The 14929-nt window shown below is 35.5% G+C and overlaps 1 protein-coding gene across 1 annotated transcript in view; it reads left to right on the forward strand.

The window, feature by feature from the left end:
• The window catches only part of LOC131065428 (ultraviolet-B receptor UVR8), a 152928-nt gene that overhangs the window by 42617 nt on the left and 95382 nt on the right, over window positions 1-14929 (forward strand). Inside the window, exons 3-4 of the mRNA XM_059218406.1 lie at window positions 13042-13077; window positions 13221-13348. Of these exons, the coding sequence (XP_059074389.1) occupies window positions 13042-13077; window positions 13221-13348 (164 nt within the window). The remainder of the gene's footprint in view (window positions 1-13041; window positions 13078-13220; window positions 13349-14929) is intronic.

Consider the following 14929-nt stretch of genomic DNA (forward strand, 5'->3'; position numbering starts at 1 on the left):
GATAGACTTCCTTGATGAATCCATGTGTGATTATAATGCTGTCCCATTATTTCTACATGAAGAGTGCATGACATCATCTGGATAGACAATTGAGATTGATGGTGATAATGTTCCTATGATTGAGAATAAATAAAAAAAATAAATGTGTGATAGCCCATATTCCCTAGATGAGTTTGAACAAAAGCCTTTAGCATTGCAAGATTTGAAGGACAAATTATTGGTCACAGAGGAGAAGATTGTGCAATTATTAACAAGGGTAGATGATTCTCATAAACACATTGAAGGTCTTATTTGGAAAACTAAAATTGAAGAAAGGCTAAAAGGAGTTTCAAATGGAATTTTCAGCTACTTATATTTCTTTGTTTCTTTAATTTTGTGAGTTGTTCACTTATTATAAAGTACTTTATTATTTGCACTTTACTTGGCAACTCAAATCCATTGCAAAAGCACTCAAAAAATCAAAAACAAAAAAAACAAAATGCAAAACAGGGCTGCGTGTTACATAGATATAGATTGATGCAAGACGTGCTTCTGCCCAAAGAAATACGGGCAAGTGCAGGTCATGATCAATGGCTTTAGCAAACCCTATTATGGGTTGATTCTTCCACTTTGCAACCTGTTGACGTGTATTTTGTACACAATCATACACAGAATAAAATACCTAAAGGCATCTTATCCTCTCTTGAGAAAATAGTCTCTAACTGCTGAAGATTCGCGTAAAGGATCAGTTAGGTAGACTCCAAGGTTCTTTTAGTGGGGTCTCCACGTGTGGACAAGCTCCAGTGGTATGATGTGATTTGCTGGAATCACAAGGGGACTTACATATGATGATTGAACTTCCGATCTGCTTTGCTGGACACAGGCTCTTACTAACTTAGATTTGAAAAAATGAAAAAGGATAAGGGTGAAGATAGGATCTAATCCTAATACTAAGAATGTAGGAGCAATGACTTGATTTTTGATGAAACTCTAACTAGATCTTGTTTTGACATCAATGGAACATCTACACAAGGCTAGTGCGATCTTCTAGGGAAGCTTTATGATGTTCAAATCATCACCACAGGCATAGATACCATCCAAGTTGATGCATATCAATGAAGAGGCAACAAATTGAAATTGAGCTTAGGCTGAATGATCCAGTTGACTACGCAAGGCAAGTCTGCAATCAACAAACTGCTAGTAGTATGGATGTACGAATTCCACCATCAATCAATCACATTTCCTCCATTCATCTAATCATCTACCATCTAAGATTGAAGACTCCACAAGAAACCATGCAAATTGCAAGAAAACGACATATTTCACCATTACTTCAATGAAAATGGAATTTGTTTACAATCAATGGCAACAATTTCTTGCCTTGTCCTCCTATTCTACTCTAATTGCTATTCTATCAACTAGCTAATCACCTTCTAACTACTCTCTAATTGCTAATTATTTCTAATTCGCCTTTACAAATGAAATGCCTGGGCTTATATAGTGCCCATAATACAATTTGATGGCTTAGATCAATTCAAGATCAATGGCCAAGATTCAACAATGAAAACCCTAATTAGGGTTTGTTACAACCATTACATAACATTTAATGCTTGACCAATGATAAAATTGTATTGCTTGGACACATGTCCTCTCTAGAAAAATCGACCAATGGATAGCCGGGGTAGGTACATAGGAGTTTGTGCCACCTTCCATGAGTTAGGTACATTGAATCTGGACATGCTGAGGTGGACCACACTGACTGGAGGAGTGATGACTGGGATGCCACCTCATCTGACACTTGAAGCTTGCTAGATATTCAATTTGATGTCGTTGAGAGGCTATCTTTAATTAACTCTTGTTCTAACTCCTTTTGTCCTTGATGTGCAGGATGATGTACCTCGCCTTGGAATGCTGGATTGGAAGAGGTCGCCCTTGTCCTGGCTTGATCGTTCTGGCGAAGACCGTCCTGGCGAAGACCGTCCTTGATCCGGCTTGATTTTCCTTGATGAGATCTCCATTTGATGCCTACACAACATTTCAAAATTAGTAACATGATTTTGCAATACATAACATAAATTAGAGAGCAATTTTTTAGGAAACTTAATGATAAGTCCTTTATTAATCATTTCCTAAAAAATGATTGAGCTAATGGAAAACAAAATTCCAAAATTCAAAATTAAGGAAATGACGATCAAAATTCAAAATCAAAACAAGAGATCTTGCCATACCTCTTTGAGAGCTTAACTCTAAAATGCAAAATAAAGGAATTCGCCTAGGCAAAATTTGAAATTCGATAGTCTTGATGTGATCTTCAAAAGAACGTTCCTCTTATCAACTTCGCCACCCTTCAAGTCTTGGACGTGATTTCCTCTTCAAGTTAGCAATTTCGCCATCTTTGATATGTCTTTGACGTCCTAGGCAACTTCGCTCAAATGGAAACTTCAAGTTCGCACCACCTTGCTTTGAAATAAAATTCGCTCCTTCAAACACACTCGCACTTCTCCCTTTGATCGCATTTGAATGATAAAATGGTGATGTGAAAATGAAGATTCTCACCCTCCCTTTATAGCGCTCACCTCATACTTACCTTAAGGCCGACTTTGTGAAAATAAAGCAAATTAAACGATTTTTTAATAAATAACAAGGCCGACTTTTATAAACCAATAAAATACCAAGCGCTCCTTTTGATTTTCTATTAATTAATAAATAATTAATTAAATGCCTTTGTCATTTAAATTAACAAATTCGATTTTTTACAAGGCAAAATAATTTAATTAATATCAAGCGCAATATTTAAATGCCATTTAATTGAATTTTCAAAACTTATCGAATTTTAGCATTTAAATAAATTCAAAAATGTTTGTTTAGCGCCCAAAAATGAAAAAGTGGGAAGATACGTACCTCATCGCCCTGGTCCCTGACTGAGGGACAGGAGCGATCCATCAACTTTGTCATGACTCTTGCAATTTTTACGTCCAAGGTCCTCATCTCCACGTTGATTTTGCGATGTTTGTTGGGTCCTTCAAGCTTGAATTTCTTTCTTGTGCGAACAAGTGCATCTCATGACCATTATCGCCCTGGTCCCTTGGAGAGGGACAGGAGCGATCCTAAGGTTTTCGCTTGAAATTCTCCATTTTGATACGATCCTTTCCTTGTATCATCTTCCAAATGCCATTTAAAACCTTGTGCGTCTTTGTCTTAACGTGATTTTCAAAGAATATCATGTGTTTTGCCTAACATCGCCCTTGTCCCTTGGAGAGGGACAGGAGCGATCTCCATGTCTTCACGTTCATCTTGTATCTTTGACCTTCGAACTTCCATTGTAAGGCGAATAATATCATTGCTTGTCCATTCCACGCACGTCCCACTTGCTTTCATGAGGTGTTTGGATGTTATAAGGATCATCGCCCTTGTCCCTTGGAAAGGGACAGGAGCGATCCTTGTCTTTTCTCCGTTTTGAGCTCAAGTTGGTAACATTTGACCATGGTTCATCGTTTATCGTCTTCGAAATAATGTCTTTTTACCTTGTCCATCCTCGCCTTGACTTGCCTTTGAAGGAGTATGAGTGTTTTTGCAATAATCGCCTTGGTCCTTTGGAGAGGACAGGAGCGATATAGACTCCTTAGCTTGATTAATAACATTTGGACGTTAAAAACCCTTGAATATCACTTTAAAAAAATGTCTTGAACCTCGTGTGACCTTAAAAAAACTTTGACTCAACGTAATTTTGCATGAATTGATCAATACACTCAATATCGCTCTGGTCCCTTCCTGAGGGACAGGAGCGAAGTTCAACATTGTGAGCTTGTTCTTGTTTTTATCAACTTGCAATTATCTTCAATGCGTGTAATGACGTCCTTTCGATCCTCTTGGTAGCTTAACACTTGCTTGTCTTTTGAAACCGATGCCTTAATGGAAATATCGCTCTAGTCCCTTCCTGAGGGACAGGAGCGATTTTGCTCTTGTGGGCCTCATTTCACTTCATCACCTTCGAAAATTATATTCAACGGATTCGCAATGCCTCCTTTCATTCATTCATGCCTTGAGATCGGTTGAAATTTGGCGAGAAAATCATCTACAACAAAAATCGCTCTGGTCCCTTCCTGAGGGACAGGAGCGAACTTAAGCATTTTAGTCCTTTGTTGACGTTTGATAATCTTCAATTTGTCTTCAACGGGTTCGATTGACCTCCTTTCTTGCCTTCGAACATAAAATTTGCTTGATCTTTGCCCAGATCGTACCTTATGAAGAATTTCGCTCTGGTCCTTCAGTGAGGGACAGGAGCGAATTTGACCCTCTAGGCAAAAACTTCATTATTTCGTTGTTTTTGATCAAGTCTGGATGCTCTATCATGCTCATTTCGTCCTTCACCATGCCTTTGATGTCTCGATTCGTCCAAACAAGGTCAGGAATGGCTCAACTAAACATTTTCGCCCTGGTCCCTTGGTGAGGGACACGAGCGATTCGCCTTGGTCCCTTGGAGAGGGACAGGAGCGAAATTTGACTTTCGCACTCTCGATCAGGACAATTTTAATGGAATATAACATTTAAGTATAAGTGAGTTATATTCCATATATACTTTCAGGATGTTTGAGAGTGGTTTCAGACCTCCAGGAGTTATATTGCAAAATCTAGTTTTTGGAGGTTTTTTTAGTTTCAGACTTAGTCAAATTTCAGGGTCAGGACATTCCAGACTTAGCCAAATTTCAGGATCAGGACCTCACTCAAGCCGGACTTGCTTATCCATGTGATCCCCTGGGCGACGCTTCAAGTTATATTCATTTGATAAAATGCACCTCTTTGGACCTTTTCACATCGTCAAGACGTTAAAATCTTGCAAGGACAAAGCAAAATTGGATTTGTAGCTCCGGTCCTTCACTGAGGGACAGGAGCGATTTTTCCCTTGGAGGCATTTTTGTGCTCATGAAAATCTTCAATTTATATTCAATGGAAAGATCTCGCCTTTCTCCATCACTTCCAATTCGTAATTCATCTTGACCCTGCAGGAATAGTAAAATATTTGAAAACGAGCTCCCGTCCTTCACTGAGGGACAGGAGCGATTTTGCTCCTACAGGCCAAAATATCATGATTTTACACATTTTAACACTTCACAAGGCGAAAACAAATCATTTGAAATGCCTAGGATCAAAAATCAAAAAAGTCAAAATTTGGTCAAAATTGCTCAATTGGACAAAAATTCACATTTCATCTTCAACACTTAGACAAATTTAAGTTCTGCATCAACATTCCAATTGAAAATTAGACCATTCTGGCGAATTCATTTCATTCAAAATTTGCATTCTAGAAAAGGAAATTCAAAAGGCTCCCAAAACCGACTGGATTCAAACCAAAACCCTAAAAAGCAAAGCGAAAACGAGCAAAAAACATGGGTCCCCATTTGCAATGGGGCGATGTGTGAAAACGCACAACACAACCCCATTTTGTTGTGGGTTGTATGGAACGATAAACTCCCCTTTTATCCAGGCTTTTTTTTCTTTTTTGTTACCCACAGGTGTATCCCCACGACCCAGCCCAGCGCCCAACCTACCTTACCTTGGTCTTACTTTTTGCCAAGTTGGGGTCAAGGTGGGGTGAGTTGAGGAGAGACTAATTTTTATCCATGCTTTTTTGTGAAAACCCTCAAACTCCTTGAAGTTATACTATTCCTGATTGTCCTATCTCAAGATCTTGATCTTCTTTGCTATCTAATTTTCTACCAAATTTTGAACAGCAAAAACTTAGTAAAGACCTCTTCCTTGGCCTGTAAGAAGTAAATCCATGTCTTGGGAGAGAAGTCATCGATGAAAAAAAGATAATACATGCTGCTTCTATTGATCCTATTGACATTAGTCCACACATTTGAATGCACTATGTCGAGAATCTCCTTAGACTTGTTTTTGTTGCTTGGGAAAGCGACATTGACATGCTTGCCAAGTGTGTATTTTCTACATACTTCTTGTTGTTCAATATTGCACTTTGGAACTACTGTGACAATCCACCTTAGAATAGGAAACACTTTGTGATGCAATTGCCCCATCTTCTTATGTCATAACTTGCACAGGTTGTCACTCTTATGAACTAGAGTTTGAATTGGCTCACCTTGTAACCTGTATAGATAGCCTTCTCTAACCCCTATAACTTGTGCTATAAGTGGGCTTTATTCCTTTGACCTGATAAGAACTTGTTGATTCTTGAATTCTACAACAAAGCCCTTATCCTCCATAACTGAAACTGAAAGCAAATTCTTCCTAAGAATAGGAATTAACAACAAATAATCAAACTCCAAAGAGTTAGTTTACTGCATTCAAAAGAGGAATGCAACAATTTTTGCTACTAGATACTTTGCATCATTACTACGCCTAACCTGAACTCTAGAGTTATGTTCCTTCAAGTTGGAAGGATCGTCGTAGCTAGGAAAGGAGGACATGAGTCATATGAAGTGCTTTGATTATCATAAGTTTGGTTACACATTAAATTTTCTAGACAAGAAGAAAAACATGAAGAAATTTCAAAATACCGGGTGATTATGTCCTAATGCTAAATAACATTGCACAAGTCAACAATAATGAAAAACTCAAAATATAGAAGCATACATAGATAATTACACCTTCAAATCAATCTTTCATTCCTTCAAAAAACTTACAAGGCTCATACGACTTAAAATTGCATGAAAATTCACTATACTCATTATGTTGCAATTTTTCTGTCTTGCTCCTATTTTTATTCTAATTTAGCTAAAAATCTAATCTTCCAAAAATCAGCTTTACTTACAAAAGACGAGACATCGTTATCACTTATAAGGATTAGATGGAAGAGAAGTCTAAATGTTTTATCTACTCCTTATTTAGACTTATTTAGCTATAAAAGATTTTCACTTAAGTCATCAAAAGTGAAATTCAAACTAGAATAATTCAAAATACTTGAGCTCTTTCCACACATCCACACTAAACCTATGTGGAAGTTGAGCTAAAAACCCAACATCAGGTTTGGCTTGATAATTTTAAATTTTAAATTTTAAGAGGCAACTTAATAATATATTTATAATTAAATTAAAAAGTGTTTCTAAATGCTCTTGGAGAGAAAATTTATTCATGTGCCTAATTTGGAAAGCTACTTAAGGATCATCTTGTCTTAATTTTGCAATTCAACTTTTTTGGAATTTGATCTTTGTGTTCAATTTTCACAACTGAGGATGAAAACCCTTGGTATTTTGGAGGATGAAAACCCTCTTGAATTTCTATCAATGGACTAGGGTTTTGTTGTGCCTTGCATAATGGAAAATTTAAAGTTTGAAACGAGGTTCAAAATTGTGATTTATTGGTGCACATGAGCTAGAGAGAAGGCACTTGATCAAAAAAAGGATTCAAATTTTGAAAGGTTGTCTTGTAGTGTTGAAATGCGCATTCATGTAAGGAGTGTGGACTAAGTTTTCAAAGGTTCTAAGGTATATTGAAGTGAATGTTTGATGTGCCCAGTTTTATGATTGAGGGTGAGCTCGAACAAGGATTTTTCACAATCTAAGGTCATTCTATGTGCTCACTTGCCTTGTAAGGTTGCACTTAAAAAAAGGGAATTCAAATTTCAAAAGAAACAAACTATAGTAAATAGGGGTGAGCCTAGCCTATCGGTGCTCTCCTCATCAAAGAAGATCAATTTCAAAATTCACACTTGATCTGTAAGGGTATGCCTTGATAAAAATAGTCATTTTAAACAAATCATAAGATCATTGATATGTGTGCATTTGAGGAGAAGATATAGACTCAAAAAGGAAATATGAAATTGTTTGTATTGTCATAGTGTGCACGAAGTCATGGTGTGCACCTAATCAAAGGAGTGAAGTCATTTTAAATTTGGTTTCTAAAAAATAAATCCAGGTGTGCATAAGGAAGCAAAGTGCGTGCCTAAATGTGGAGATTTTTCTTTCAAAAATCAAAATTCACCTTGCTTGAATTAGGGTGCACCTATCAAAGGCAAAAGAATAGCGCCTTCAAAAGGTTTGAATTCAATACAAAGGCTTGCACTTGGGGAGCAAGGGTGCACCTCTTCAAGGACAAATTTAATGCAAAGTTTGAATTCAATATATAGGTGCACACTTGAGATTAGAGACACACCTTATTAAAGGAAAAATCAGACATTAAAAAATTATAGTGTACAGCTGTGCACCTCTTTAAAGAGAAATTTAATGCAATTTTTGAATTCAATACATAGGTGCGCACTTGGGGGGCAGGGGCATACCTTAGTATATAAAAAATCAAATGCTCAAATATCATGGTTTATAGGTGTATGTGAGAGCATCAAGTGCACGCTTGATAATGGAAATTAAAAATCTTCAAGTTTTATATTCATATGGGCACACCCAGAGGATACATGTGCACTCAACAAAGGAGTGAATTCAAAATGAAAACATCAAAAGCTTTTTGTTAGGTGCATGTTTGGGGTGCTAGTGCACACCTAACCAAATGAATACTAAAATTCAAATCAAGCTCAAAATATCTTTACAAAGGCACATCTAGCATTTAAAAATGCATATCTCTATGAATTAACTTTCATTTTCAGAACATGTTGTCAACTGCTTGGTTGATTGTGGGAGAAATAGAGGCATGTATCAAAGTTCAAGTGCAAATTTTCTGCAAAGTGCCATTTTTAGTAGAATGCCAAAAAAGTATGGATTTCAAAAGAAGAGAACAATTCAAGGCGTTAAACAAGGTCGAGGTTTTAAAATGTTTTCAGGATTCCGTCATGATCAGTAAAAGAGAGCTTCATAGGAATTATTTAGAGCCATCCATCCAGAAGTCAATTTTCAGTTTGCACCAGTCATCATTTTCAAGGATAACATATTCTAAGATTTTCTACTTCTATCTGGAGCTATTTATAGCCCATAGTATATTTAGTGTTATTTATTTTTAGCTCATGCTATTTATAGCATGTGCTATTTTTGAAGTTAGCTATTTTTAGATCATCCATCTTTAGATCTTTTGTTGTGCGAGTGATGTGAGTTCTAAGTGGGTGTTTATAATAATTTGTATTGGTAGTCTAATTAGTAGTTGTATGTTTTTGGTTTTGGTTTTAGTTTAGAGGATAGGATTTTGTAATAAAGATTCCATTGCATGCAATTAATTTACTCCTACGGTAGAAGTAGTGTATAGCTTTTTATTTGTTTTCATGCAGTAGCTTTGTTCATCATAATTGTCATTTACACGATGGCACTCATATTTCTAATGCTGGTTCTCATGCTTGCATATTGTTCAAATTTCTCTTTAGTATTAATGCTAATCCAAAATTTAGTGTTCATTCAATAGAATTTATATTGCTTCTTGTAATGACCCACCCTATTCTAGTACTAATTTTATGCCTCGTCCAATATGTGTAATTTTGTCAAACAGTTTGCTTGCATTGGATAATATGTTGTTTCAGAATATATGTTTTCAGATTTCATTCAACACTCATTGCAATGATGTTTAGAATATATTCAACTTAACATATTGAAAGAACAAGAGCATAGAATCATCAAGATCACTGTTAACCTTTCAAATTAGATTGCACATCCTCAAAAGGTTGACTGATTACAAAATTGCAGACCTGCAATTGCAGATTTGATTGTAATTTGCAAGCATCAACACCCTTGGTAGTCTAAAGTCTGATCACATGCATCCAAACTAGTCTTTGGAAAATATTGTTAGCCAAATCCAACAACAATACAGTTCCAATGACTTTAGGGCTCATACAAATTTGCTACCAACAAGTAAGGATCTGTAACATTGAACAGTAGTATCTCCAGCACACAGCAAATCTGAAACTCACAAGGTCCAGGTTGAAAACTGTAATCTGAAATGGATTGAACAGTGCCCAGAAGAAAACATATCAGTCTGAAGAATGAAACAGTAACATTCAGATACATAGCAGCAGTTGTACTCTGCGCATTGACTCTCAGCATGGGGCTGGACGCTATTCTTGGACGGGGACTTTTCTAAGTGCAGCAATAGCAGATACAGAGCTAAACCAAACTCACTATCCCTTGAAAATCTGCCCAGAACTCCTTTTTCTACACTGTAATTAACCTAGCACTATAGCATGGCACTGCAGTGGTAAATAACTGTAGCAATGGCATGGATCACTGTAGCATGCTATCAAAATTCATAAAATCTTCAAATCTTACCAAATTTCATCAAATCTTAACTAACTCATCAAATAAGCACAACTCTTTCACCATAACCCCTAGCAGCTGCAAACCTGCGAATAAATACCATTTCCAACTCCTTCTCAATGCCAAATACCTGCAATAAGGTCAATGTGAATTCTGGAATGGATCCACCCAATAGGTTGAATGGGTTTTCGTCCACACAACCGAGAAACGCCAAGGGTTTCCATCCTCAAATTTCTGTAAATGAAAGTCAAAGCTCTCAAGTGTCTCAAGAGAAATTAAATATACCAAGTATATGTCAAATAAGCTTCCAAGTGCCCTTTTATAATGCTTTCATCCCATTTCCCTAATTAGGGTTTGCACATTTTAAATTAAAAGTGTCATTTAATATTTTATAATATCCATGTCTCCCAAAGCACCATTAAAAGTCACTTAATAAAATAAACTTTTATAAAGTCACTTTATTACATTACTTTACAAAATAACTTTATAAAGTCAATTTATCATATTAAATAACGTATAGTTAAATATTTAATTTAACTTTATCATGCAAACGTTATTTGATATAATATCCATAAAATTTTAGCCGCCATGATGCTATCAACTTTTGCAATAACCAACCATCCGGAAATAGCCATGATACCCACTGATCATCCTGTGACTACTATGAATAGTAAGTATGAAAAAAGTGACCAAAAGGAGCTCTCGAAGGTACACAAAACCTGCTGATTGAAGATGTTGCATTGTGAATCTGGGAGGAGACTGAATTATGACCGTCAGAAATAGCAGTTACTATAAATAGCAATTGATAAAAAATAGTAAATGATTCCAGACTCCCAACTGACCAAATGGTGTTGAAATTGACACTTACCAAAAATAGTAAGTTTCGAACCAGTTGCCCAAAATCGCCCTAGAAAGTGTCAGACAACTCCAAAACATTCTTTGAGAAAATGGAAACTCCAGGTACAGGCCAACCCTATGAGAATTGGAAGGCGTAAAAATGATGACATTACACTTGTTTTGCTTTTAAATTGCCATTTAAATGTTTTTATAATTCATGTTGAGGGAGATTGCATTGCTTTTAGTGAGCTTACAAGCTTTGTATTGCAAATTTACTCAAAGTTGAAGATTGTGGCTTTGTCTTGATTCCTTAATTTACGAAAGCATTTTGTTTTTATGTGTTTTAGTTTATTTGATCTTTATGTGTACCTGCATTGTTTAGTCTTTGCTTATAGCTGAAAAGTGCAAACGTGTAGTTGTAGGAATTATTTTTAGTCAAAAAATATAATTTTTTTGGCCCTAGCTGAATCCAAAGGTCTCACATTTAGTTTTATTGAGCAGAAGCATGAACCACCGAAAAAAACACATATTGTTAATAGTAAGTTACTTTTATATTATAGAGGATTTCCTTATATTTTGAAAAGCTGTTCTATTGTACATATGTTCCATTTTGTGTCACATTCATAGGCAAATAGTTATTTATTTAATGCAAAAGCCCCTGAATAAATCTCTTATAACATGCATATTCATATATCTTGTCTATAGTTTTAGTCTAGGATTAGTTTAACTTAGCTTTAGGTTTAGTTTAGATCTTAGGGAGCTTCCCCTTTTTATTTATTTTCATGCAATAGCTTTGTAAACATTATAAATAATTGCCATTATAAAACACACATTGTTCTATTTTTGTTGTTTTGCAAAAGACATATATAAACATTATTAGGTTCTATAGCCATTGTATTACTATATAGGGCTAGCAAGGGTAGACTTGGAGCCACTAATTAGTAAGCATGTGTTTGATAGGGATGGAAAAGATGGATTCTAAATGATTCGTATTGAGATTTATGCACCATGAGTTTGGTGATAGCCTCAGTTCTTTCTTCACCTTAAGAGTCAAGGAGGATGATTAACCATCACGATATATTCATTCTTTAGGAAAATTAAATTACACTCTACCAAGATGGACAAGTTACAAGTAATGTATGAAATTTCTTATAGTGTGAGAACTTTTATCATAATCATCATTGTAAAGTTTTGAACTATTTGTTTAGTGAGTTTACCTTGTGGAAGACCTTTCAAGTGAACTTTCTAGGCGTGCTGCTAACCTTGTCTGCATGTAGAGTGCAAATGGGAAGGCAAGAAATTAGTTGCCATCACTTTAAGGATCAGATAGTTTCCTTTATAAATAGTATATAATTAGACACCATCATGGCCACATGCAATTATTAATTGCTTTCACATGACAGGAAGACAGCACTAATTTTAAAACTGTTTAGTTAACCTTGCCCTCTTCTTTGATCATTTGTTTTAGGGGAGTGCTACTAAGGGTGTTTTACCTCACAAGTTCAAATATGCAATGGTTATTCTGAGATTCTGTATCTTCTTTACAGATAAAAAACTATGAAATCAGATTTTCATTCATTAAGGCAGTTGTTTCGTTTCTTTTGATGTTGAGAGCTTTTAAATTTGTTATTATTTATCTCCACTGCACTAGTTTGGTTGCTATTTTATTTAAGTTGGATAAATGGAACTGATTGCTTCTATATTCTTGGCTGCTCAATCAGTGATTCTGTGTTATCTGGATTGTTTCAGACTATTATCTAGTAGATTTTATTGATTCAAGATGGGTTTTGTAATAAGAGTTAAAGGTTACTACATAAACCTCAGTTTGAGACTTCCATTTCCTTTGACAGGGAAGTAGGCAATCAACTTATGTAAATTTCCTACATGTGACCTGCAAAAATCTTTCCATTGTTGATGGTACTGGATTTTGACTGAGCCTAATTGCATGTTACAATAACTATTCTGGCTGATCTATAATTTGAATTTGAAAGAGAGTTAAAGAATTCTTACTAGTGAACAAAATATTCTGTGGTATATATTGATTTCTGTAGACTAATCTGATGTTCTTTCTTCTCTACAGATGATGGTTTGATTTGGTCATGGGGATACAATGTCTGTATCCTTTCCTACCAAATTTGTATTTCTCAAACTTATCATGTAGAAGAAATTATCAATTGCAGTTGAGAACGCCCAACCCAAAATTATGAAACTTTACAAATGTAAATAGCTTTTGTGGTTTTAACCTTGATATTTGAATAGATGGCCAGCTTGGTCACAAAGATGAAATGAATTCAGTCCCATGCCTTGTTGAGGAGATTATTGAAGAAGGTTCAACAGAATTTATATCTGAGAATACAGAGAGAGATAAGGCTAAAAGGGAATTGAAGGTAAGGCATGAGTGTGAGTGTATTTTTTGCTGAAATTTTTCACACTGTAATTCACAGTTCAGATGACCAAGGTAGGCATTGCTGCATTTATGTTTTCCTGTATCACAATGCAGTCTGAATCATAATTAGAAATGAAGTGGAACTCTTTTAACCTCTAAAAGTATAACACCTTGTTGTAAGTTTTTGTGCTCATTACTTGTTATATAAATTTTTTTTGTCTTATGCCTTGATCACATTAAAGCTCATTTGTTCATATGCTAGTTCCATTTTTTATTTTACAGTAACAATGGATATTAAAAATGAATCATCTCTTGTTGCTGGCTGATAGAAAGTAGCTTTAATGCACAGAAAAAGGACCATTGGTTTGAATAAATCTATTCCATTTTCCAAGAAAGCTTGATAATATGGATTTGTTTTGTATATCTCTAGTGTATTTTAACTTATTTCTTTGTTAGATGTACAAAAAGAAAACACAACTACAACAGAGCTGTTATAGGCTGTCACCTTTGTGGTACATGCATGCAATCCTAAAATTTGAAGATTACAAATTAATAACCTTTAAAGAAAGAAACGAAAGTACGCACAAAGGACTTTTTTTTTTTGGCATTTTCTGTCACAACCCTTAATTATCCATATTGTTTTAATATTTTATAATTTAATTGATTTTGTATTATTTAATAACTGAAAATACAAATTTTTCTTTTCTTTGATATTTTAAATGGATATATTAAAAAGTCAAATTGTCAATGCATGTATAAATTACCTATTTAATTACTCCTAGGTTAGAAGTAAAGTGAGAGTTGAGGAAGAGTGAAGCCGCCGAATCCCTCTTTAGTGCAATGCATCATTCTCCTTATAAGGAGGCTAATAAAAGCCATAGAGGGGAAATTTTGCATGAAGGTGAAAACCAGTCAACTTGTGATAAGGCTTAAAGTAGGCCCTTTAGCAGCTTCGAGAAAGAAATATTCCGTAAAGCAAGGAGGATTGCATGATGGGGAGGGAGTCTTATTAAAAGGGATGCGATTATTCTTTCAGAATGGCTGGGAGATAACTCAGGAAGAAGATGCAGTGAGGAGTCTTTTTTGTTCTGCATGAAGAGGGCATGATTTGGGACAGATCGATGGCCTAGTTTTTGGGCTTCCACACTTTGCATGCATTCAAACTCAGCCATATACACTCATGTGGCTCCGTATTTTGACATTAATTTTTAGTGTGGACATTGCACTTAGAACACATGTTCTCCATGATTCTTGAGAGGGCTTTTTAGTTCTTTAAGTTTACGAGCCTTACCAGAGATTAAATTAGGATGTAGTGGGGGAAAAGAGGGAGGAGGCGTGTGGAAGGGGAATGGAAAGAAAGCAGGAGATTTCGTTTAGAGAGGAAAAAGGAAGATATAGAATAGTGAGGGCACATTGACACAAGGTAAGTCGTATTTCTTGGACTCGCAATAATGGCATGCATGTTCTTTGAATAATTAATTGCTAAGGGAACATAATAAGAAACAAGTTTTTCTTTTAACTGCTTATCCCTCTGCTATTTTAGATTCCATACGAATTGGAACCATCACGTGCTCAACCTAAA

Source organism: Cryptomeria japonica, chromosome 1, assembly GCF_030272615.1.
Source record: "Cryptomeria japonica chromosome 1, Sugi_1.0, whole genome shotgun sequence".
Classification (NCBI taxonomy): Eukaryota; Viridiplantae; Streptophyta; class Pinopsida; order Cupressales; family Cupressaceae; genus Cryptomeria; species Cryptomeria japonica.